The sequence below is a fragment of the Leptinotarsa decemlineata genome, unplaced genomic scaffold (genome assembly GCF_025532065.1).
Source record: "Leptinotarsa decemlineata unplaced genomic scaffold, Ldec_3_MD MMD2_tig00078422_RagTag_RagTag, whole genome shotgun sequence".
Taxonomy (NCBI): Eukaryota; Metazoa; Arthropoda; class Insecta; order Coleoptera; family Chrysomelidae; genus Leptinotarsa; species Leptinotarsa decemlineata.
Genome location: NW_027412747.1, coordinates 23,350,279 through 23,377,594, shown reverse-complemented (window position 1 = coordinate 23,377,594; position 27,316 = coordinate 23,350,279). Strand labels below are relative to the sequence as shown.

At 34.8% G+C, this 27,316-nt stretch overlaps 2 protein-coding genes across 2 annotated transcripts in view; one reads left to right on the top strand and one right to left on the bottom strand.

Moving 5' to 3' along the window:
* The window catches only part of LOC111514697 (photoreceptor-specific nuclear receptor), a 77,954-nt gene extending 55,389 nt beyond the window's left edge, over positions 1-22,565 (top strand). Inside the window, exons 4-8 of the mRNA XM_074186265.1 lie at positions 1,848-1,968; positions 8,477-8,604; positions 15,049-15,278; positions 19,066-19,297; positions 21,846-22,565. Coding sequence (XP_074042366.1) covers positions 1,848-1,968; positions 8,477-8,604; positions 15,049-15,278; positions 19,066-19,297; positions 21,846-22,084 — 950 coding nt within the window. The 3' untranslated portion in view covers positions 22,085-22,565. The remainder of the gene's footprint in view (positions 1-1,847; positions 1,969-8,476; positions 8,605-15,048; positions 15,279-19,065; positions 19,298-21,845) is intronic.
* A 1,883-nt stretch (positions 22,566-24,448) lies between these two features.
* LOC111514698 (transposable element Tc3 transposase) lies at positions 24,449-25,466 on the bottom strand. The gene is made up of 2 exons (XM_074186284.1): positions 25,116-25,466; positions 24,449-25,019 (listed from the first exon to the last, which is right to left on the bottom strand). The coding sequence occupies exons 1-2, from the start codon at positions 25,353-25,355 to the stop codon at positions 24,498-24,500; spliced, it is 762 nt and encodes a 253-aa protein (XP_074042385.1). The 5' UTR covers positions 25,356-25,466; the 3' UTR covers positions 24,449-24,497.
* Positions 25,467-27,316: the final 1,850 nt, after the last annotated feature.

The window sequence follows — 27,316 nt, the reverse complement described above, 5'->3', positions numbered from 1 at the left end:
ACTATCCCTGTGAACAACTATGGAAATTGAGTTTACCCCTAGCTAATTTAAAATAATTCAACCACACGAATTCGAACAAAAATATCTTCATTAGGTAAGAAGTTGCACGTTTAGGTAACTAGTGATATATAAATCTTGGACTCAACTGGTGTGAAATTTGATAATGCTTTGCATTCGCAAGTTTAATAATATTAGGCTCGGTTTCACTCAACTGGTTTCTCGACTCTACGAGAGTCAAGAAACCAGTTTCACATTTGTAAGTTGTAGCAAATGGAATCAACATTTTTAAAGCTCTGTCACTTATAATAATATATTCTGCAGCTGCTTTTCGCCAAAATGTGCCGAGTTCATTATTTTCAAAATCAACTATCAATGAGTTTCCTCCCGTAATCCAAGAAACTCTGCTGATACATCTTCGTCCTGCGTCCTTGCCATTTTATCCTGCAACGTCAAAATGTTTGTTTTATTTCCTTGCAGTGAAATATTCAGAATATTAATTTCACTGAAAAAATCAGCAAGGTACGCCATCGTTGCTACAAATGTTTGGTCTTTAATTTTTGCACAATATTCTTTTTCTTTTTGTGTTCTCTGATTTTCAAAAACAATCCAATTTCTTTTCGTAGTTTGTAAGCCCTACTTAGAACTTTCATCGCACAAAATTTACCCCTGCGGGGGTAATTACCCCCAGGTTAGGAAACACTGGTCTAGTAGAAGACTTTCCCTAGGCCAGAAGATTTGCGACATTATTATGAAAAATAACAATTCAGCCTGCCCTTGTCTCAAACTTGTCTCTCACATTCAAGAGAACCATATTCATGTATAATTTGTTTCAAGTCTTCAAAATGCTCTGAATTTCATGTTCTCCCTCTGAGTGGCCTCAAAAAAACCAGTGGATTCATGTATGGAAATCGAGCAGGCTATTCTGTGGAATCGCTTTCGGTCTCGAGAAGCAAATAACGTTTGCTGCTGTTTCTTTCCATACACAGATATTGACAGGATCAATATAATAACATAGACTTTCAGTGCCATGGAGTACACAATGATTTAGATTGAATTTGAATGAAGTACTTAAATGAATTCGATCAAATTTGAATGATTTCTGTGTTATGTGGAGTTCAAACAAAAATTAAAAAACCGTTTGACACATTTCAGGTGGAAAACCCAACCCTATGTAGTACAATGTCACAACGGCCTATAGTTAAAAAAAAACAGGAAAACTTGTAATCGGTCTGCACTTCAATTCAAGCCTTTTTGAGACCAGTTGAAAAAAAATCACAGCAATCCGTAATGGCACGAGAACATTATGAAAATTCAGCTTCGCTTCATCTGGTAATCTCGGTAAAAACAGAACAGCATCAAAAACGATTTCATCCAGGCAAATCGCAGGACTTTTCGGTCGATTCCATAGCCGTCTATTCGCGATTGTAAATTACACCGGCTCACGTAGATTAGAATGTGACTTTACGGAGGTCTTTAACGCGGCACAATACAGAAGGACGGTTGTAAAAGGATGTAATGATTACATGGGAGTGTATGGTAGTAAGACGGGACAGATAGTTGCTTTAGAAAAAAAAAAGGATTTTTTCTACTGTTGTGTGTGAAATTTAATTTCACCTATCAATATTTGTATGTGAAGTCTCCCATGTATTTGCATTTATTTATACTTTTCATAAGAACCTGTGAATTTTTGCATACTGGTTAGGCTAGGAGTGAATAAGCCACAATAAACCCTTGCGGGTTGCGGTGGTAAAATATATTGACTTGACTTGACTTGATTCACACTCTTTTCATAAAGTTTCATGGCGAAAGTCACGATATGATAATTTTTCAAAAAGTTATAATTTCAGCCGTCCAGAACGAGAGACAGCCCAGGAATACCGCCACCATTCGACCAGAAACCCTCCGGGACATGAGCGCAGAGCAAGAAAGAGCTCTGAGGGAAGCTGCGGTTGCTGTAGGAGTCTTTGGGTAAGTACTTTCATGTCTTTCCATCAGTTCGGACTTCCATTTTCTAATATAATATAAATTGACTTGAAAACCCTGAAGAAAACAATTAAAAAATTAATAAGATAAACCGAAAATAACAATTTTATTAAACAAAAAACTGAAATTACAAAGAAATAACATACAAGCATCAACCAAACAAATAAAAATTGAAATATTAAAAATTGAAAGATTGCAAACCAAGTTATGTCACGACGTTTCGATTGTTAGTATCCACAATCGTCTTCGGGTGATAACTGGGCTTATTCCTACGAGATCTGACTATTTATAGGTCGTTCGAGTGCTTTCACCTATCCCCTCTTCACTTTTTCCTCTTCATTGTTTTTTCAGCGGGAGATGACCGTTTGGCGGAAATTGGTCGTTTTTCCCTTGATCAGAGGTTTCCATATGTTACGTATCTCTACGCTAGCTTGACTAAATGCGTTGTTGGACAAAATATACGCGGCTTCCTTGAATTTTCTCCTAAACCAGTGTTCCTCTTTGTGGATGATTTCAGCTTGAGCCCACTTGATGTTATGTTGATGAGTCCAAACATGCTCTGATATTCCTGATTTGCTGGTTTCTCCTCGCTGTGTGTGCTTCTTGTGCTCGGCAATGCGAACATTCAATGGCCTCTTAGTTTCACCAATATAGGATTTTCCGCACTCACAGGGTACCCGGTAAATGCAATTATTGGAATCGCAGTCCGCGTTTGGTGGCCTGGTTTTTCTAAGGCTGCTACGGATAGTGTTAATGATAATAATAATAATAATATCTTGATTGTCCAACAGTTACCCATTCACAGGACAATATAAAATTTTATTCACAATACTTAACTATAAACGAAAAATAAAATGAACAAAAAAGAAAAGCTAATTCTAATTACCTACTTCAAGTACATGTTAGCAATTCTAATAGTGTTATGAAGCTTAGTGAAGAATAAATCATCATGGGCACAAATGCTATTGAAATTTGTGCACGTAACATATATTGGGGAATTGAGCATGTTAGTTCTTGCTCTGAGAGATCTAAAAATGGATTGAGATCGTGAAGCTGGCCGTGGTACATTGAAGTTAATTTGCTCAAGAATTTTAGGACAGTCAATTCTCTCATTCACTAACTTGAATAAAAATATGAGCGAAGCACATTTTATGCGATGCTCTAAACTATAAAGTTCCAACCGTTCATATATTACATCATTACTGATACCTCCCTCAGGGTAAGAACCATCTATTTTGAAAATTAGAAATTTACAAAACTTTCTTTGAACTCTTTCAATGGCTATGTTATGAATCTCATAGAATGGACTCCAGACGATAATTGCATATTCTATCTTCAAACGTACGTAGGTGAAATACAACAGCTTCGTGGCTTCAATATAATGAAAGTTTCTGCAATTTTTAACAATGAAACCATGAGCTCTGAAAGATTCTGAAACTTTTTGTGAAGTATGTCTACCAAATGTTAATTTATGATCGAATATTACCCCTAGACCCCTAGGTATTTGATCTCATTACATCTCAGCAGATCTGAATCCTGTATTACATAAGGGAATGTATAAACCTCTTTTTTTCGACTATAACTCACTACTTTACATTTCTCCACATTGAGTTTCAATTTATTGTTGCTACAGCAAGCAACAAGAAATTCTAATTGAGATTGAAGATTTACACAATCATCTACTTCCTTAATTATAGTAAATAATTTCAAGTCATCCACGGAACATAACTGCTCACGAGCTAAACTTTCACATTAAGTCATTAATAAACAATAAAAACAAAAGAGGACCTAGGTTGGAGCGCTGAGGCACACCAGAAGAAGCTATATATGTTCTAGATTCATAACCGTTATAGAAGACGAATTGTTTTCTACATGTCAGATAGGATTGCATCAGCTGACAGGCAGTATTAGAAAAACCAAAACTCATTAGTTTATTGAGGAAGACACCATGATCAATTTATCAAATGCTTTAGAGAAATCCGTGTATATAACATCAACTTGGCCATTGTTATCTAATGCCTCGGAAATAAATTGAGTAATAATGACTAGATTTGTAACAGTAGAACGCTTAGTAACAAATCCGTGTTGATGTTGAGATGGTTGCAGTTGAACAGAAGCATATATGCGATTATATAAAATAATCTCAAAAATATTAGAAACCATACATAAAATAGATATGTATCTGTAATTCTCTATATATGATTTTTCACCACTTTTGTATACAGGACACACTTTTAGCTAATTTCCAAATATCTGGGAATGCTCCAGATATCAGACATGAATTAAAAATTCTCGTTGAAGGTTTTGCCAATGCTCCTGCACAATCCTTCAACAAAAATGATGGGATCATATCTGGGTCTGATGTCAGTTTGTCCTTTAGTTTTTTAGTTGCAGATATAACCTCATTTTCTTGAATGGGGTAGAAATGAATATGAACATTATTATTCACTGTACCAAATTTGTTCAAAAGTGAGCCAGATTTTTAATACACCTTGCTAAAAAAATTACTGAAGGCATCAACAATATCTTGAGGATTCTCGAGTTTGTTTCCTAAGTATGTTACTGATCCTGGTATTCTTGTGCTGTTATTTTCAAAGTGAACATATGATCAGAATCTGCTAGGATCTCTAGACAACATTGTTTGTATGTTTGCAAGATAGTTATCATGTGCGGTTTTTATTTGGCTTTTAATCAAAGCACGCAAACGTTGGAATTCAAATCTATCCTCATCACGTCTAAATTTCCTGAATTTTTTTCTGAATTTAGCCTTCTTTTTAATGTCCTTCATGATATCAGAATGAAACCATTCAGGATAAACATGACTAAAATTTTTGAATTTGGGTATATGATCCTCAAAAATGCCATATAAAATTGAATATAGGTTATCGACTAATTTATTAACGTCCTTGGACGTGCCTAAATTACTCCTATCAGTTTCTTCTTTCTGTCTATACGAAGATGAAAAGTTCGCTTTCCTAAAGTTATATGTAATGTTTGATTGGTTTAACTTGAAATTCTTTTCTTTGGTTCCCAGTTCTGATGCAGGTCCTGATGTTCTTGGACCCAATCCTTTTCATCCTTTCCGATAATCCTCCGATGTAGAGGAGTACAAGTACTGGTTGTGGCGGCTTCTCTTCCTTGTGTAGTTCTTGCTGTCTTCTAGCTAAGGCCTGTTCTACCATCACTCTGGATTAACCATTCCGTTGTCAACCACCTTCAAACAAATACTTTCATGTCGTTCAATCCAGTCTGGGAATCTAGTTCGAATTTTATGATCACAACATTCAAATCACAGTATATTCACGGAGCATACGTCTCTATGCTATAAAACTCAGTTGAAGCCACAATAAGCTAGCTCCGCCTTCCTAGGAACCTGTCAAAATTGAATTTACGGGAATAGCAAATGATAACAAACATGTTTTGATGTTAAATTTCTTATTATTCTTCGAAATATTTTCCTTGTTGATCAATACGCCTTTGCATTCGGTCAAATGCATTTGACAAAGCAGTTTTTTCATTCCTCTTGAGACACCTCCAAAACATAGTTGTTGAATGCTTCAACTGCGCTCGTAAATCGTTGACCAAGCAGTTTACTTTTGATATTTGAGATCAAGAAGAAGTCATTGAGTGCCAAATCAGGACTATAGGGAGTTTGAGTTATCAATTCGATGTTTCGATAGCTCAAAAATGTTTCTGGAGAGCTCGCTTGTCATGATGGGGCTTGATCCGTCTCCGGCGGTTAGTTTCACGAATTTCTCCGAAGACTTCCGGCAGACAGATGGTCGTGTACTACTCAGAATTGACCGTTTAACGTTGCTCAAGCGGAAGAGTGATCACATGACCCATTCGGTCGAAGAAACAGGCGACCATTTGCTTCGCTGTGCTTTTTCCAGCTTATACGCATATATCCATGATTCGTTGTCACCTGTCACGATTTTATGCACGTCTTTCGAAGCACGACGGTCGAACTTTTTCATCATCCGTGTTCATTTTGTTTCCATGTTGATTCCAGTCACTGAACTATAATCTCACACAGGTATGAGCATTGATCGTCAAAGCTTTTGGTGTGGCGATATGCTGAAGGATCATATCAGTCAGACGCTAAAGCCTTTGTTTTTCCACTGTTTGGAGTTAATGGGAAAACTCTTTGATTATCTTTTGATTGAATCAGTCATGGATAAAAATGTGTTCGCCGTTAATTATACAGTATGTGTCACATCGTTTTTCCATTAGAAGTGATCTTATTAAAACATGTTTCATTACATTTTAGCAGCATGGCATTTCCATAGATCGTAAAAAATGCCATATTTTGATGATTACTATTGTTATTTTTTGTTAAATGATTTGGGATTGGATTTGAATCGCTGGAGACTAAATTCGTTTGGAAGAATGTTCTTATTAAGTTTATGTTGGTGTGTGTTGGAAAAGTGTTTATGGCCTATCACTGTATATTAATGATTTGACTATGATAGATGTATCTGGCAGCTTTACTCTATTCGCGGATGATACAAAAATATTGTGGAAGGAAAAAAACCCAGCAGAGCTACATAAAAAGACTTCCTATACCTTACTCAAGGGGTATTATAGATGACATAATAAGGAAGAAGAAGTTTAGGTTAAGAATGAACGAAATCTCGACTTTTAGAAAAGACAAAAACCAAGATAAATACATCTCAGTTCCATACCACCAATATACGAGGAACTTTGGAAAGATTTTCAAGGAACTAGGTATGAAGGTGGTTTTTAAAACAAGTCATACACTACAGAGCCTTTTGGGAAGTCCAAAAGACAAAGTCGAGAATTCGAAAAAGTCTGGAATTTACGAAATTGAATGTAAGGACTGCGATGCAAAATATTATGGACAGACAAAAAGATCTATTAAAGTAAGATTTAAGGAACACATAGCACACTTAAAATAGGGAAGACCTGAAAAATCAGCAGTCGCCCATCATATTTTGCAACAAAACCATTCCATAGACTTCAGTTCATTAAGATTAGTTAGACAAGTTAACAACAACAGACAACTAGATGCCTATGAGAGTGTAGAAATAAGTAAACACAATAATATTATGAATAACGATGACGGATTTATACTAAAAAACATACTATAAAGCTTGTCAAAAAGAAATAATGATGTTGGGTTTACTGATTACTACATAAGGACACATTGCAAAATAAATTTGGATAGGCAATATTGTGAAATTAATTTTTATATAGCTGAAAACTGTTTTATATAAACATATATTGTAAAATAATAGATAAGGCAAAATTGTAAAATTAATTTAGGTTGGTATACCTGTATGGGTGGTACCCCTGGATGGTTTACTTTAATGGCATACCTATATAGCATAAATAGGATTAGTACGCATTAGTTTCTAGTTTTAATCTTCATCTTTGAAGATGATCACTTGGTGATCGAAACACGTGTCGAGGTGGTAAAAATAACGATTTGGTGTTGGGAAAAAACTCCAGTAATATTCATTAATCAAGGATTCCATTTTTTATAATGGTGGAAAATTATTCAATCACTTACCAGTAGATATAACGTCTCCAAATCTGACCAACGTACAATTTAAGAAAGCAGTTAGAAATTTGCCAGCTGATAGACCCTATTATAGCTTGCAAGAGTATTGTAATGAATCATTTCAAAACGTGTATTCCATTTTATATTTATTTTTATTGTATTTGTACCTGTTTTATTCAAACCTTTATTAATTGCCAGTTTTTATCTATACACCCCTAGTTATGCTTATATTTATACCTACAAATCTTTGTCGATCGGATACAAAATCTTCTGACAATAAAGTATATTTTGATTTGATTTGAAATGCGTTCTTTTCTTCATATCCATCTTCGCATTCTTCACGAAATCTTCTGTTACAAGAATAGCATTTGATGATAACAAAATATCGATTGGGGTTACCACAGATTGGTACCAACATTTTTAAGCTCAGAAACAACCTCAACAAATTCATTTATGTAGCTAATGAGTGAACTACATCCACCAAAACCATATTTCGCAAACGTTTTTGTAGGGATAATCGTGAATTGAAACTCACTCTCACATAGGTAGTTTGTAAGGTTGTAATCATTTCTTTGGCTGTCAACTATTATTTGAATGTCTTACTAGATCACTTCGCGTACCGTACTGTAACGCCCACTTTACTGTCTCGATATTCTCGTGGCTAGCCTTTAAATATCGTAATCGAATGTGGTGGAAATTTCTCCGAAGTTCTGTCGAAGTCGGTAGCATTATTCTCCTTGCTTCTCGATTAGCGGGGAATCATCGTACACTCGCGCGCTCTTAGCCACGTCACGCCTGGTTTATGGCTACCAGCGGCGGCCGGCGTTATTTTGTTTCGGGCATGATTTACAACAATATATATTCCGTTCAGTACGAGTACTCCGTAATGTTTTTCAAAAATGATTGATATAGCTTTTCAGCTCATGAGCGTATCCAAATCTGAAAAAAACAATATTTTTATTATTACAGACCTCCGGTTTCGCTGACTATGGCCCTCACTCCTGCAAGATACACCAATAGTTTTTTGCCTCCAGTGTCACACTCGGCTTTAACGAATAGAGAACCAACGCCGACCAAAGATAATAGTGATAATGATGGTAAGTTCTTTGAAAAACAAACAATCTGGTGTTATGAAAAATGCTGAAATTGGATGGATTTCACTATTTTTATTTGAATAAATGCTGGGAATGTTATCTGTCAACCTTCGTACAATGAAGCAGGTATAATAATAATACCTAATTCAGTAGGATATATCCTAATTGTCTAAAGGTAATTAAGGGAAAAGTTATCTGTGAAAATGTATTGTATTGAACTGTTTTTCTGTTTCCTAGTTCCATTGGAGATATTACATAACCTTTTATTGTAATAACATACTGAATAAATGAAAATTAATTTCCATTTGTATTTCTGTATGGCCTCCCATACTGATGATGGATCAAAAGCTCGAAACACGTGTCTATGGATTGTCTCTTTCTTGAGTACTATATCCGATGATTAACTTCTGTATTTATATCAAGACACTCAATAATCTTCATCTTGATATATATAAATTACTTGTCACGTTGTTTGTCCACGATGAACTCCTAAACTACTTACCCGATTTTAATCAAATTTGCACACCGTATGCAGTTTGATCCATGCAAATTATATGTCTATAATTTGACATTCACAATTATCTGTTAACTCCAAAAGATTTCAACAGATGGCGATATGTGTTGACTGGATTGAGTAAGTAATCAATAGATGGCGCTGCTATGTTAAACCTACAAACGTGTCATACAAGATACGATTCGATAGCATAACCACCACTATGAGAAAACGGTACAAAGCTCCCCACATTCTTTCAATAGTTGTACAATTTTTTTTCATTATTTTTGTTTAACCTCTATTAAAAATTATTTTGCACTTCTCATTTCAATGTGCTATAGCATGTTTTCACAATTATGCAACGGTTCGCGTTTGGTCATCAAAAAGATAACCGGAAATATTCTTGAAGCAACCATTTTAACTGGGAAGCTTAAAGGAAAAGTGGTCCTGTCACGTATTCTAATGATACCGTCAGATTCTACCATATCCTTCAAAAGGCTACAGTTTCTAATTTGTTTAGCTTTTGCCATGTGTATAAATAAGTCTCAAAGCCCCAAACATTGTCTATTTGTGGTTGAGATATGGAAAATTCATGTTTTTCTCATGGGCAACTATATGTTGCATGTTCACGTGTAGGAAAACCGTCGAATCTATTTGTGTTAGCTAAAGACAGGTTAACCAAAAACATTAGTGCTAAGTTAAATTGAAATTCAGGAGGACTTTCTTTCAGTTTGTGTCTGAAAGTTACTTCTTTGCATGATCTACACATCCATGTATAGAGTTACTTATTTTTAAATTGATTACTTCCTTCCTTTCTTTGGAAGATTCCCTTATCCTTTTTTTGTAGCAAGATGAAGTAGTAGAAAGCCAAAAACTTTCTTTCCCAAAAAACAAATCAAAAGTATTTATAATTCAAAATAATAAATATTATTGTTAAATATTTAGGACTATCTGCCTACCTACCTCATTCATAAGTTTGAGTGTCACATTTTATTCACTAACAACTTTGTAATATACTCATTTGTTACAGAATTGAATAAAAATAATAATAAATTTTAAAATTAATCATTTTCTAACGATTTTTGCTTAATATCAACTGTACGAAAATTTCAATCAATCTTGTTCAAATTGCTTCTCCTTCAAATCCCAATCCAGTGGATTTTTAAACCAGCTTTAACGTTTCCGTCTTTGTTCATAAATAATAATTTCATTGTACCAAGGGATTACGGTACTAGAAAATCTGTCATGGAGGTCGCCATATTTTTTTACAAACGCCATCTATGTTTGAAAGCATGGTGGTCCCCGTGACTGATGTTCTCCTACCGTTCCTCTTAAATAGTTTACTACCATAGCCACAGCAACGCGTGTCCGGATCTGCTAGTATTCATATAAAGCGTTTTATCTTAGCGACTACATATACACATTGGAAAAGTCTAGGGATATTTTTATAACATACTATATATCATAAAAATAAATGCATGAGTTCGTTTAATTTCGATTAAATTGGTACACTCGACCACCCTGTAGATTTCTATGGGTTGAACAAAGCCTGCAAAAACGGTAACTAATCTTTTATCAAGTTTTTTACATACTGTAGGTTTTCGGCTATAATGAATAATCTGAAAGTGTCGAGTTTGTACATTCTATGCAGTTCTTGCTCAGCAATCAAACTGGAAATATTGTGCTTTAACATGGAACGCCATCACTTACCATTGGCTGAGATGAATAGAGCTGTAGGGCTTCTTCAAGGTGGCATGCGATAAAATGATGAAGCTCTTCGTTTGGGGGTCTCCCAAAGTGTTATCAGTCGATTGTGGCGGCGTTTCCGTGAAACTGGCAGTCCAGCCGAACAACATCCAGGGCGAGGACGCGCTACAACTGCAGTTCAAGACCGATTTTTGGTCTTAACCGCAAGAAGACAACCGACAATCACAGCACCTGAGTTGGTTAACGTGTTGCAGCAGACGTACCAGGTAACCATTGGTCGTGATACTGTCAGAAATCGACTGCATGAAGCAGATCTCCACAACAGAAGGCCACTTAGATGTCCACCTTTGTCGAGAGGCAATCGCAGTGGTGTCAAGAACATCACAACTGGGATGCAAATGATTGGGCCACAGTTTTGTTTACAGACCAATCCAGATTTGGATTTCATCCAGATTCTCGTCGAGTAAGACTGTGGAGACGACCTGGAAATAATGAACGTTTGTGACACGTCCAGGAAGTCCACACATACAGAGGTGGTACAGTAATGCTATGGGGCGGAATCATGATCGGCGGCAGAACCGATCTCGTTTTTCCAAATCGCTCCCTCACAGCTCGACAGTACCTCGACACCATTCTTCTACCTATCGTCCGTCCGTTTGCTGGTGCTGTTGGTGAAAACTTCCACCTAATGCACGATAATGCTCGTCCACATGTCGCGCGTCTAGTGACTGACTGGCTCACCAACGAAGGAGTTGATGTATTGCAATGGCCAGCACAATCACCGGACCTGAATCCCATCGAGCATGTGTGGGACATGCTTCAACGAAGAATTACTCCGCATATGGGGAACATTCACACAACGTTTCAATTGAGAGAGCTTTTAATCGCTGAATGGGCAAATGTACCTCAACAAGACATTGACAATCTCATTTTGTCGATGCACGATAGATGTAGGGCCGTAATAAACCAGCGTGGAGGCCATAATTTGTACCGATTCCAATTTTTTTTGTATTATGATTTTTTTTCGGGGTGCCAAAGAAGAGCCATATTTTTTTTAGTTTTGCTTATATGGGCACTCAGTATTTTTGACCATTTAATAAATTTTGTTGTAAGTTACATTCGTTTAATGATCACCCGTCAACATTTTTTTCCCTAAAGCGATCTAAAAAAAAATTATTGCCATTTTTAAAAATATCCCTAGACTTTTCCGATGTGTGTATATGTATAGTTTGTGAGAAATATATTTTCGGTGTGACAGAGTTGCCAACCGTAGGCTACGGTCCGTAGCGGAATTCCGCTACCGTAGCGGAATTCACTCGTCGATAGCGGCGTAGCGAGTTTGAACATAAAGTAGCGGAATTTCCTACAAATAATCAATATTGAAAAGAATATGGAAGAAGAGGCAGTGGACAGTTTTCGAATCTGACAGCTGACAATTGAATAATTGAATGCACAGTCGATACGTTATAGTCTTAGTGGCTGAGGCCATTACATGATGAAGGAGAAGAAGAATATTTTTGAATATTTTCATTCAAATCGGTGTGACTGTGATTAATGTGTTTATTTTATCTAGTCTCCCCGTCTATACTCTGGTACTCCCGTCAGAGCGACCTATGAATAACGAACGAGTGGAATACTAATCAGCACTCCTCGAAAATCAATTCTCTCACCAATCACCTACCTTCTTCCCCACGGCGTCAGAACGGGGTTGAATCCTCCCTCTCGGGGGGATAATTAGTGAACGACAACACTTTGCAAATAATCCCCGACAGATTAAAACTCTCGATAGATGTTGCGGATTAGGGCGTAGGGATTTTACGGGAGCGATTTTCTAAAGTTTGTTTTCGACGTGTTACAGCATCCAATCCGAACATTAACTTTGCCCATAAACTTTTCAATGCTTCGAGTTTAATGACGCTTTTGCCGTAATAAATCGACGGGAAAAAGACGAGAGTATGAAGGATGTCAATACAAAAGTGCTATATTGGGGGATTCCTCAGGGTCCCGTGTTTGGGCCGTGATGGTTAAAATACACTGAGGACGTAAAAAGTCCTCCCCTTCGCTCAACTCTTGAACGGAACAAGCCATTGAGTAAAATTCAGGCAAAAATCTACTACTTTTACTACGTGTTGGCATGAAAATGACTATGGTCACGTGGCCTAGTGTCAAAAGAGCACCATTACCTTTTTTTATATAAAGGGATGTCACGTGGCTCCTGGTTTTGAAGGCCAAGTCGACCAAGCCGTTTCAAACTGACAAGCGTTTGAAATTTGCTCCAAATATTTAGCAAATAAATAATTTTAACTATCAATTGCAGCAGAATTTTAACTCCGTTACTGGTTCTGGTCGAGAAACCAATTTTTTGTGGTAAAACAGGTGTGCATTTTATTGTTATTTTCAATTGTGTTAGTTATTTTGCTGGGGACCAATAGCATTTCATTTAAAAATCAGTCTAATGTTGACGTTAATCATGTCGATACTTTTGACAGTTTTCATAGGTTTCAGCATTCCTTTATAATTTTCAAATGCCTCGTCCCCGCCCTTTAGAGGAAAAAACCGAAGTAATTTTAAAAATATGGTGAAGCTAAAGCAAATTCAAATCCAAGATAGAGTGGATGTAAACATTGACATGCCCTACGCACAGCATTATCCTCCAGATGGGGTAGAACTTTGGAAAACCACTGTTCGAAAGATTCACCGTTCATTTTCTCGTGATAATCTCCAGTTTTCTTCGACTCGAAACACCACAGCCCTTTAGCAACAAACCCGTTCTCATTGCCGATGTGACAAATAATAAGCCGTTTTCCTTTACCTGAAATTATGAAGAGGTATGTAAGTAAATAAAACAAATACGAGGGTTACTTTTCATATATTGAGATTGAGGCAGGTCTTAATATAAATATAAGTTTACCTGATGGATTTGTTAATCCGGTGGATAGTCCATCTAGAAAGGCCCTCCTAGATGAGGTCACAGTTTCATCGACCCATACTTTAGGGGTAGTATGACCAGCATTAACCCAGGTTTCATCCATATAATAAATTGTTCTCTGTTGTTCCCTATAATATTTAATTTTGTTCAAATACTCTCTCCTCCATAACATAATTTCCTCTCTATCCAATAATAAACTATTGCGCCCTCGTTTTTTCCATACAAAATTCAAATGTTTCAATACTTTATGGAATGTTGACCGCTTAAAACTTGGCAATAAAACATCTCCATTTATTTCTGTGAGTACTTTGTCTATCGCGGGTATTTCATTTCTGAAAAAGTACTCATGAATAATGTGGCCTGCCCGCTCGCCGGATCTCGGTGTGCTCAATTTTTTCATTTTGAGGTATATTCAACAATGGTTTACACTGCAACCACCCCAGCCTCTCTTGATATCTCAGAAAAAAAATGGGCATTTCTAAAGTGTCAAATGGTGACAAAAAAATAACGAGCTGAAATATGTCTTGAAAAAAGTAGAACACACAAGATAGGTAGAAATATAACGATGTTATATTGCTGCAATGTATCTTTAATGTATTTGATTATTTGAAATTGAATATGTTCGATTGATGACCTATTTATTTAGTAGAAATTCATCCTATATTTAATACTAGTACTATGTTGCTGTATCGTTGGTGTTCCAATGTTTTGACTGAATCAGAATCAACGAACTTAGGCTTGCGCAGCGTTATAGAACAGTACTTTTAAAAAACTATTCCACCGCGCCATCTAGTGGCGAGTTACAGAAACATTCATTGCCTAAAAACCTTCTCTATGAAAAATTACCAACCAACCAACATCAATTTTTATATAGTAAATTCAATAGTTTTGGTTTTCCATGCAACACAATTATTATGCCTACGTGGAAAGCAATGCCTGTAATCGACAGGATTCGTTTCATCGAGGAACTGAATCAGTAACCCCTTTCAAATATATGGTTGTGAAATCATAAAACTTACACCCTGTGCTTTCACCAAATTATACAATTACCATCCCAGTTCTTCCGCCAAAATATACAGTCCAATTTTTTGTACCTGTATCTGCATTGAAAAATATATTCACAACAAATGCGCTTGATAATTTGAAGAAGTCTTTGTGTGAACATCACAGACACACCTCGAACACTGAGATAGCAGACAGCAGTGAAACACTGTATGTGACACGATTTTTGCTAATAGAAACCAACTTGGCAATCTTGCAGAATAGCCTTATCTTAAATGACTTTCAACAGTAATATACACTGATTTCCATGTTGCAGAAGAAAGCATAGACGTAACCAACGAAGAAGACGATACTCCCTCTTCAGTCTGTGGCGTATCGTCCAGTAGCGGTCCTTTACGACCTGAACCCCATCCTGCTTCCATGACATCGGGGCTATACCCTTCATCTCACGAGACTATATACGAAACCTCGGCTAGGCTGCTTTTCATGGCTGTCAAGTGGGCGAAAAATCTACCTAGCTTTGCCAGTTTACCCTTCAGAGACCAGGTGAGGATCTGACAGACACTGACAATACGGTCATTGTTAATATTTACACATATATTATCGTTTCATACCTCCAAAATAAGTGTAGAAACATCCGAAGAACGTAATCTTTTGATTGAGGAATACTTTTATTTATGAATTTCACTGAAAAGTAGCTGCAGGTTACGATTTTAGGTCAAGTCATACAATTATTGATTTTGAATTATAGATTCCAGATTTTAAGTCTCCGGTAATTTTAGTATTGGAGAAGCTGAACATTAGACAAACAATATTTCTATTTGAAGTTGAAATGTACCTATACTATAACAATTTTCAAATGAAGGTGATTCATTAGCAACGTCGCACTTGAAGTGACCAACGCATGATCCTCTTACCAATTCTGCAGAGGCGTACCAAAATAATATTTTTATTCATTTATGTAAAAATTGTTAATTAGGTGGCGCTACCTGGTGTCAATGGTAAAACTGATTACATTTTCTTATTATGCCTAATACAGAAACAGAAAAGTTTACAAAATAATTATCATGTTCTTTTTATACAGAAAGAGAACTATAAAGCAAAGAAATAATTATCTATGTTATGCTTCTGAAGTTTCAGAATCCATTGACTCGTCCGAAATGGAATCCCCAGTCACACTTGAATCTATTATTATTTGGTCGAAAACAGTGTCTACCATCTCGTCCAATCTCCAAATTTTCTCTTCTTCCTTGATCACATGGGCTACATCATTAGCCCAATCTTCTTTCCGTATCCGTTCCATTGCGAGTTCTAATAAACGTTGGACATCAGAAATTTTATATGTCACGTTTTCACGAGCTACGTAACCCTTAATTTGAGCCCAGATTAATTCTATCGGGTTTAACTGGCAATGGTAAAGAGGAAGTATCAAAATGGTGATGCCTTCAGCACGAGCTATTGTATCCACCACATGCTGGCGATATCTGTCACGATGCTGTTTAATGACACTCATAAGCTCGGCCTCAACCATGTCCTCGGAAAATGGAATTCCTTTTTGTCCTAACCAACTCTGCATGTCTGCTTTTCTGGTGGTCATAGTTGGTAGCTGTGATAAGAAGCGTTATCCATTACTATTACCGAATTTGGCTCGACTCGTGAAAGAAGGGATTCAAATCATCCTTCAAAGCGTTGGGCGTCCATGTCTTCGTGATAATCCCCTGTTTTTTTGGATAAAAAATCAGTGCACTATCGTCTGAAAAGCCACTCTCGCTACCTATATGGGCGACAATTAGTCGTTGCACTTTACCCGTTGGTTAGCGTAACCCTGTTGATAAACCGTCCACAAATGCTTGACGATAACTAGTTACAGTAGTATCTTGCCAGCTCTTAGATACTGTGTGACCAGCATTCACCCACGTTTCGTCCAGATAATACATCTTTTTGTGAGCAGAACGCATTTCTCTAATAGAGCGAATATATCTCCGTCGCCATGAGACTACATCTTCTCTTTCTATTAAGGCAGATTTACGGGATCGTTTGGCATATATGAATTTTAGTTTTTTTTTAATTTTCTTTAAATTATCTTTGCTTATTTTTGAAAAGAGATCATTATCCATTACCTTTGTCCTAATAGACTTGAGGGTTGGCGCTTTATTCTCAAAAAAGAAAGAATGAATGGTATAGCGTACAAAATTTTTTTGGTACTCGTCCAATTTAATTTTTTTCTACCACGACAATGTACTTTTGGAGCTTGCACAATCCCAGTCACCCTTTTTTTTACGTATAATGCGTTCAGTTGTCGACACGGATATTCCCGTTAAAAATGAACACTGGGCTACAGCTTCCACTGTACGGAGTGTATTTTTTAAATTTTCCTACACTCTACAGACAATCTGGGGTTTCTCTAACGACATAAACTTCCGCTTTCTTTATACATTACTTGAACCTGCTACGGCATCCATCTTAATACTATAAAAATAATAAAATTCAATCATATCATTCAGCTATTTGTCAGTTGTTTACTCACCTCAAAAACTATTTTAAAGTTGATGTATTTTGAAAAACACTTTATTGTGAGATTTTCACTAGAACAGATTAACAAATCCGCAACACGTTTTCGCTGCACGCTTTTTCAAGCGTGTTCACTAACAAACTGATTTATATATATACTTTTTTACTATCTACGTAGAAACTAATAATATACTAGGAACTAATTAATGACAGTTATACCTGAGTTTAATGACTTGCTCAACTAATTATCTCACAATAAAGTGTGAACGTGATGAAAATCTATGATAATGTATTTTGAAGAACAAGTATAGGCCAACTCTATCTTATATTTTAAAGTTTATAAATATAACAGTCTATTTAATGAATATAATAAATTATATTTAATAAATACAAAACAAAGTCACCTTCATAAGAAACAGAACACACAACGCCTATGCAGATAAGGACGCTTGCTAATGATGAAACCGAATAACTAGTTATGGCATTTTAAGGACGCAAATATTATAGACCTGCGAAGTGTTGATCTGTTTACCGATGTTTCAAAGTATTTAACGAACTGGTTCACCTATTAGCTTGTACATCCTATCGATATGTAGAAGCTATCTTGTTACGGGGGGCAAATTTTATGGAATCATCCTACTTTTCAATTATTTACAATAGCGAGGCATAGACCGCGGTAAGAATTTAGTTCTAATATTTAACATTGTTGCCGTTATCTCTCAGTTCAATTTGTATATGAGTTACCTCCAATTGAAAATTGTTATACTATATCCCATATAGCACAAGCACAAAAGAACATTTCCAGAACATCCATTTTTGGTCCATATCGTACTTAAAATGACTTTTGGGAGTACTTCCATTGGTGGACACATCCAGTACTTCTAAAATGCACGTATTGAGTACTCACCATTATTTACGAAATATACGTAGTCGAACATCTTTAATTGTTCCATGAACATAATGGACTTGATATGTACGTACTGAGTAAGTTTCCTGTGTAGCACAAATACGTTCCATAGACATATTGAGGGCGTATGGAAAGAACCAATTGTACGTACTGGGAACGTACCTATTAGGGCTGATGTACATCTTATGGCTATACTAGGTAGATTTCCCGCAAATGGACGTTCCCATTACGTCTGTTTTTGTTTCATATCGAACCTTAAATGAATACTTTTAGGAGTACATACATTATTGGTCGCACCCACATACTGAGGACGTATAAAAAGAATGTATCGTATGTACTGGGAACGTACGTATTAGGGCCAGTGTACGTCTTACGGACGTACTAGGTACTTACACATTTCCCTCAAATAAACGTTCAAAGTACGTCCGTGTTTGGTTCATATCGTATCTAAAATGAATACTTTCAGCAGTCGCACCCAATTTTTACGTGCATTATAGTCGCAACCAATGCGCACTTTAATGCACGTATTGTGTAATGCGTACGTACTCACAGTCGCACCCAATGCGTACTATAATGTATTTATTGCGTACGTCTACAGATGTACTGATGAATGTGATGGCCCGAAATGGACTTGATGTGTACGTAATGAGTTCCTTCATTTTCGACGTATACATAGAATGGATCTGATACGTTATATAGGATATCCATTGAAAACAGTTTTCCCGCAACATTAAACTGTGAAACAATAGTGGCACATCATTAATTACCGAATTTGGACATCGACTTACGTTGTTGACGCAAGCTGTGAAAGCCTTCATTCCTTTAACTTCATTTCTCGCTTCTAGAAGAAAAGGAATTTCTTCAAAACTTCCTGCTTTCAAAACAAATTGACGGATTTCACCACTTATTTTTCAGGTTATATTATTGGAAGAAGCCTGGAGCGAGCTGTTTCTGCTGAACGCCATCCAGTGGTGTATGCCTCTCGACGTTTCGGCTAGTCTGCTCTTCAACATAAACGAGCACGCGAAGAATGGTAATTCTGCAACGGATGTTAGGATTTTGGCAGACACTCTGCTCCGATTCAAATCCATCCACGTGGATCCAGCAGAGTTCGCTTGTCTCAAGGCTATAGTTTTGTTCAGAGCAGGTGAGTCTTTGCCTTTCATTTCCACTTGTAAGAGAAGTCTACTGCGGTTCATTTTTCTGTGTCAGAAAAAAGTGAAAGTTTCAATACATCTTCAATTTATTCACCGTTCTCCTTGATACATTTACTGGTTCTTTGTTGTTGAATTCTTGATTTATAGTTTGCTGGTCTAATCAACAAGTTCAAAAAGATGAAAAATAGAGATAAAGGTCCTGAAAATATGAGCGAGAGCTCATTCGATTCGGAATCACCTCTAAAAAAAATGTTTGTGAAGAATTTTGGTGCAGGTAAAAAATTGCAATTGTTATTAATAAAAAAAAAAATGGTATTTAGTTTTTCGTTAATAACTCAAAAAATATTATTATTTAGGCAATTTTGAAAAAAGCTCGTTAAAGAGGATGAAATTTCCGATAAAAAAGTCCTATCTCCATTATTTATAATTTTAATTTGTCGTTGAAAATAGGGGTCCACGTGGCTGTTACGGCATGCGCGCGCTGCCACTACAAAGTTTATCAAAAGAAATAATTTTTGTATAACATAAAATGTCATTTTAAAAATTTGGAAAAAATCTAGTATCTTCTCAACACTTGAATGAATAGAGTCCCGTAGAAAAAAAAGTTTTATCACCATTTTTCAAAAAGTTATTCAATTGTTAGCTAACACATTTTTTCCCAATCACCGTTGGCATAAATAATGGGATAAAAGGTATAAATAATTGGCCTATATATTTTAAACTTCGTGGAGCCCTTTTGATATATATGCTTCATACGATCCCGCGATAAAAGTTCATAAAAATTTATTAATTTGTTAATTATGATTTTTTATAACTATTGCAAAATGAAATATCTACAAATTCTTGATTAATTTTTTTTTTCAATTGATATTCAGTTATGTCTGTTTTCATATTGAACAACGGCAGTTATCAACATAGGATATGAATTTTTTACGTAATTTGTTTATTAAATTGTTTTAAACAAATACAGAAATTCAATATTTTTGATTTTTTTTTTTGCTATTTTGTTGTCTAGAGATAATTATGATTTGAAAACAAATATTTTCTTAGTTTCAATTGTTTAAAATTGATTTTTTTATATTTCGATTGTTTAAATAATTAGTTAAGAAATAATTTTGCTTTAACAAATCATAATTCACACTTTTAAATAGTTTGGCAAAAAAATATTTGTTATTTGATTGTTTATAAATTTAACAATTTGTTATAAACAAATATTGACCAACGTTATATTTTTTTCTGAAGCAGATAAAAATATAAAAACAGCTATATATAAAAAAGTGCCATGAAAATAAGTATTATAATAAATAAAAAACAATTTATGGCACTTTCTTATATATAGCTGTTTTTAAAATCAAAAATTAAAATTAAGAATGAATATTTTTTAAAAAATCATAATTATCTCCAGACAACAAAATAGCTAAAAAAATTTTTCAAAAATAGTGAATTTCTCTATTTGTTTGAAACAAGTTAATAAACAAATTACGTAAAAAATTCATATCTTATGTTAATAACTGCCATTGTTCAATGTGAAAATAGGCATGGCTAAATAACTATTGAAAAAAAAAAATATCAACAATTTTTAGATATTTCATTTTGCAATAGTTATAAAAAATCATAATTAACAAATTAATAAATTTTTATGAACTTTTATCGCAGAATCGTATGAAGTATATATATATATATATATATATATATATAAATTTGAAAGTTATTGAGTGTCTTGATATAAAAACAGAAGTTAATATCGGACATAGTTTGCCACTTTCATGAGTGCTATGTCCGATATTAACTTCTGTTTTTATATATATATATATATATATATATATATATATATATATATATATATATATATATATATATATATATATATGTATATATATATATATATATATATATATATATATATATATATATATATATATATATATATATATATATCAAAAGAGCTCCACGAAGTTCAAAATTTATAGGCCAATTATTTATACCTTTTATCCCATTATTTATGCCAACGGAGATTGGGAAAAAATTTGTTAGTTAACAATTGGATAACTTTTTGAAAATGGTGATGAAACTTTATTTTCTACGGGACTCGATTCATTTAAGTGTTTAAGAAGATACTAGATTTTTTTTTTTTTTCAAAATTACATTTTATGTTATAAAAAAGATTAGTTCTTTTGATAAACTCTCTTAAGCGACAGCGCGCTTATGCCGTAACAGCCGCGCGGAACCCTATTTTCAACGTCAAATTAAAATTATAAATAATAGTAATAGAGTTTCGGTAGTCTGGACTTCATTATCGGAAATTTCCTCCTCTTTAACGAGCTTTTTTCAAAATTGCTTAAATATTAATATTTTTTGAGTTATTAACGAAAAATGAAATACAATTTCTTTATCTTATTTTGTTAATAACAATTGCAATTTTATACCTGCACCAAAATCCTTCAAAAATATTTTTCATTTGGGACCATGTTTACTGTTACCGTCTTTTTGTCAATGATCAAAAAATGATGTGTCATTTTATAGTATCTTTCGTTGCAGAAACAAGAGGACTGAAAGACCCGAGCCAAATAGAAAATCTGCAAGACCAAGCTCAGGTAATGTTGTGGCAGCACTGCAGGACACAACTACCAGGCCAAGTGGCTCGATTCGGGAGGCTCCTGCTAATGCTGCCGCTGCTGAGGATAGTTCCTGCCATTAGGATTGAAGCGGTGTTTTTCCAGAAGACTATCGGCAATACTCCTATGGAAAAGGTCCTCTGCGACATGTATAAAAACTAAAAAAAAAAAACGGTGATAACCCACACCAGAGAGTTAATTCCAGTCGGTGTTGTTTTTTGTAAAAAAAAATTAAATGCCCAGTCTTGAGGAATTGAAAGGAGGTAATTTATTGAACTGTCAAAACGTGTTTCTAGGGATAATTTAAGATTGTGAATGTATATACAGGGGCTCCAGTGAGACAATTGTTTTCTAGGAACATCATTGTAAATATCTAGTTAAACAAAAATGGATTCGAGGAAAACACAAACGTCTAGGTCGCCATCCATTTTGGCGACGGTGTGATTTTTCTTGGGAAACGTGAAATAGTTTACGTTATTCAACATTACACGAATTATTTGTTGTATAGCTTTAAATGAATAAATCGAATGTCTGCACTATTGGTCAGATAAAATAATCCTATACAGTACGTCATGTTGTGATAAATGTAATAGATAAGTAGAGAATGTATTAATAGTATTAATATAGAAATATCCATTAGACATTTTGGAGTTTCATTTCAGACCTAGACTTTTATACACTTGTTCAACAAAACTTAAACGTTCTTCAACATTTTGTTTAAAAGTGCCATATTCTTCTGCAAACATTATGAGTAGAACACCAATTGGATAAGAAAAACCACGTGAATTATCCAGAAAGTCGTTTCCACATTTTCTTTTCAGTGCAGGAGAAATCCTGGGAGAGTCTTCAGCATTCACATTGTCCAACTGTTATAAAATATATGACACAAGGTGAACTATTGGAAATATACCATAAGTCATACCTGCCAGAGGAAGACATACAGGGTGTTTGGTAGCTGGGTGCAAACCTTTAAGGGGGTGATACACTAGCCCACGTAGAACATATTCATACAAACTTTTTTTTTTTTTTTAATTTGTAACATAATCTAGGTGGGAAGTCCATATCAAGTAAAGGGTCACAATAAGGTAAATGCGTCAAATTAGTGTGAATGTATCAATTCCGTGTTTCTAAGTCTATATTGGGTAAGTGTGACAATATTGGAACGATTCAGCAAAAGCAATCATAAGCTATTTCAAAAATTCCAGGTTGATAACATTGTTGAATATTATTCTACCAGTTCTGTTTATCCATATGAATATAGGATTCTTAAAATCAATATACAATTTTTATACAATTTATACAATTGAAATGATAACAATACAATAAATATGATAAATATGATATGATATATATACCCACACACATATACATATATCTATATATATATATATATATATATATATAGATATATGTATATGTAGTTCAGCAAGTTAATCGAGGATTTGGTTAGCTATACTAATTTCTGATTACATTACTGACTTTGGCACCTAAGTGATTGAACACTTGTATTGTGCAACTCTATTATATATGCGGATTTCAAATGAAGTCTTGTAACAAAATGGCTTAGGAATAATATTAAAATATAATGAAAACTTCATAAGCGTATGTCAGCAAAGAAGTGTAAATGTTGCATTAATTTATTTATTCAGTATTTTTAGAAAGGTGTAATAATTATGAAAAATATATTTTTTTGATAGAACACTGAATTTCTTGAAATTTTTTTTCTTTTATACTGGATGGAAGAAGGTTGAATGCTTTAGGTAAAGTATATATTAAACATCTATGAACAATATTTTTGTTGCAGTTGGGAATTCTTAAGTGATGGTTTGTAGTACTTCTGGTTGTATAGTTATGTGAAGGATGGTTCTGATATTGCTTGTATTTGTAGGCATATATACATAGGCTATGAAAATATAGAGATCTTATGTCACCAACGTCTTCATTATAAAGTAGTGTTGTCTGATAACGTTTCGTTTTCCTATATATTATTTTTAATATATAATTTTGAATGACATTTAGTTTTTGTAGAGCATTTTTGTACATTCCTCCCCATACTAGAATACCATAACGAAAGAGTGATTCGGCCAGGAGATTTTTAGAGAGGATATCTCGTAGTTGATAAAATTTATATATAAGCACGTTTTTGATTTTTGAGGGAACTTTTACGATTTTTAGTAGAAAAACCCAAAATTGGTCAATTAAATGCTATAACTTCGAAACTTAACAGAAATGTCCGGTTTTTTAAATTTATTTTAGTAGTCTTATGTGTCCCCAATCGTACTAAAGTAGTTTGAAACACCATTGTGTCCAAAAAAGTTATGTACAGAGCATTTAAACTTTACAAAAAAAGAAAGAAAATAAAAATCTGACCTTTGATGCCAATAAAAAAAAAAATAAAATACATACAGGTGTTCAGACACCTTTAAAAACATGCTTAGTTATTGCTCTTTCGTTTGAGGTATCATTTACCTAGCTAAGTCTTAAACTTTTTTAATGAGGATACCTGAACCAGTTAAAAGTCGTAAATATGGATTTTTGTGGAATTAAAGAAAAAAATGTTTTGTACTGTAGAAATTTATTGTTGGTGTTCAAAATGTCCTCCACCATTGCGTATACACTTTCTACAACGATTTCGTACTTCAGTTGTGGTTACTTTCATTTGCATTTCCTGTTTCATAATTTCAAACGCTGCCTCTATTCGCTGAAGTAATTCTTCTCTCGTGGTGATTTCTGTTGTGTATACGAGTTCTTTCACCCGACCCCACACAAAAAAATCCAACGGAGTCAGGTCGGGCGATCTGGCAGGCCAGGGGATGGGTCCGTCTCTCCTGATCCAGTTGCCAGGAAAACAGCGGTTCAGGTGTTCGCGGACGCTTACAGCCCAATGTGCTGGGCATCCATCTTGCTGAAACGTGATCGGCCTGTCCGTGTCCAATATTGGCACTTCGGCATCATAGAGTAACATTGGCAAGTCGTTTATCATGAATTCGAGGTAATTTTGTCCACTCAAATTGTCAGGCAAAATGTGTGGGCCAACCAATGTGCGTCCGATGACCCCCGCCCACACATTTATTGAAAATTGTCTTTGGAAAGAAATCTGAAACAAAAATGCAATAAAATCAGTTAATTTAGGTGATTAAACACGTGTTGAACATGGGTAATGAAATAATAATAATAAAAATCATTTATTTACCTGTTTTTTCCAATTTGGATTGCTGTCCTTATCAGCCCATTCATGAAGGTTGTGGAAATTAGTAATTCCTTCCCTGGAGAACTTCGATTCGTCAGTCCAGAGGATGGACTTTAAGAACCACGCGTCGTCAATATCTGCGTTTAGCAAAAAACGGCGGAACCGTATCCGTCTCGCCGGATCCGTTTCCTCCAAGCCTTGCACACCCGTGCCGTGAAACGGATATTTCTTTTCGTTGTGCATCGTACTCTACACTTTCCATATCGAAAGGTTGGCGTTTTAAGGAAATGGAAGTGATTGAGAAAGGTGCTTGTTTCAGATTCATCCACATTCTGGTCACGATTGTTGATGCCCAAAGCAAAAAGGAAAAGTCATTAAGGGTCAAATTTTAACAGTTTGGTCACTCGTCTAAACATGTTTAATCCATTTCAACTGAATTGTCAAACTGCACTAATGTAAATTCCTTTTCTGATATCTCATTTCGTAGTTTGGATTCTTCTTACATTGTGCTGCCATCTACCGTTCAGTAGCGAAACTATCATGTGTTGACATGCTACCTAATACAAAGCAACCTACGTTCTACCCAGATTCTTTTTTTGGATAGACAAGAAAGTCAGAGAATTTCCCACAGAATGTACTAGCGTTTTTCAAGAATAACTTCAAATAACGATAGAAATACTATTCCGTTGAAAGCAATGGCGATAAAGGTAAAAAATAGAATTTGTAGAAGAATAAATTTGTGAAAAATCTGTCATGAATCTATCATTAGGTCAATTGAGTTTATTTTTTCTCATTTTGCCATCTTGCTTTCGGTAGTGTAATGAACACTGTTGAAACTCGAAAATCAATATGTTCTGAAATGAAATGTTCAGAACCCTTTGCGATGTTCTCTTCAAGTAACGTCAACTGTTTTTGGGTTATTTGTAGTTATTGTTGATTAAAAGAAAGATATATAGATTGGAGGAACATAATTAAATCAGTTTTATTATACAACATTGAACTACTCTCCAATAGATGGCAGCACAAAGTCATTTCCGGAATTCAATAAATTATTTTGCAGATTCAATGCAGTACTCAAAAAACGAATGGCTATATGCTCTTTTTATTCTTAACAAACTCAATTTTCTTCAAACCGATTCGAGTATATTTTCAGTAGAAATATTCCTAAAGCAATTCGGGAAATATGAACTACTGTGCATAAAATAGGTATAATATTCGACTTTATTTTGTTGTTTTCATTTAAGGCTGGTCCACATTTCATTATTACTTGTTTCGAGTGAGTCTGCATACATCTTCAAGAAATGTTCAAGCATTTAACAAAAACCAATTTTTTCTTGAGCTTTATCTCTCTCCCACTGTCTACACTCCAGTCATCAGCTCCTAATGCATAATTTCTCTGGCATATTCAAATCCCAACAAGTAGACATATAATTAATATGGTTGCAAATAAGATCGTGCATTCAGGTAATCTATATCTGATCGTTGTCTATTTAAAAACGATAGTGGACATACAGTGAATCAAGTACCTACATTTAATTATACATCCCATGAATTAATTTATTGACTTATTATGCATATCTTCTATAAATAGATGGGATGTGTGTTTACCGAAGATGAAGTACAGTTTCAAAATGGGGAAAATTATAATAAAGATTTGCATAAGTTCAATGTGACTTCTTCAATAAGAAGTAAATGAAATTCTCAACTGATGATAATGCCTTTCCATGAATAAAAGTATGTTAATAACTGGCGATTTTAGTTCTGGAATATTTGAGTGATAAGGACACACAAAACAAACACAGCGCCACAACGTTAAACAAAATCTACGCAATTGCAATCTTTCTTCATGTTGCATTTCGCATCAATTTGTCAGCCCGCTTGAATTAATTTTGTCGCACATTATCCAAATTTTGTTTAATTTGGATTATATGGTGCAAACCGCAATTATAATGTACAGAGTGAGCCAAAATGGACACTTTTAAAGGAAAACTCATGTTTTCAAAGTAGATACATGAAAACTGATGTCTGTGACCGAAGGTCAAATTTTATGACAAACCCAATGGTGAAAACCGCATATATCATCGTTTCGAAAATGTGCATTTTATTGTGATTATATTTATGGTTCTGCAGTGATATAAATTGACGCATGACAACTTCAGGTAATCCCGAATAACTGCATTGTCGTGTCGTACGAGATTCGTAAA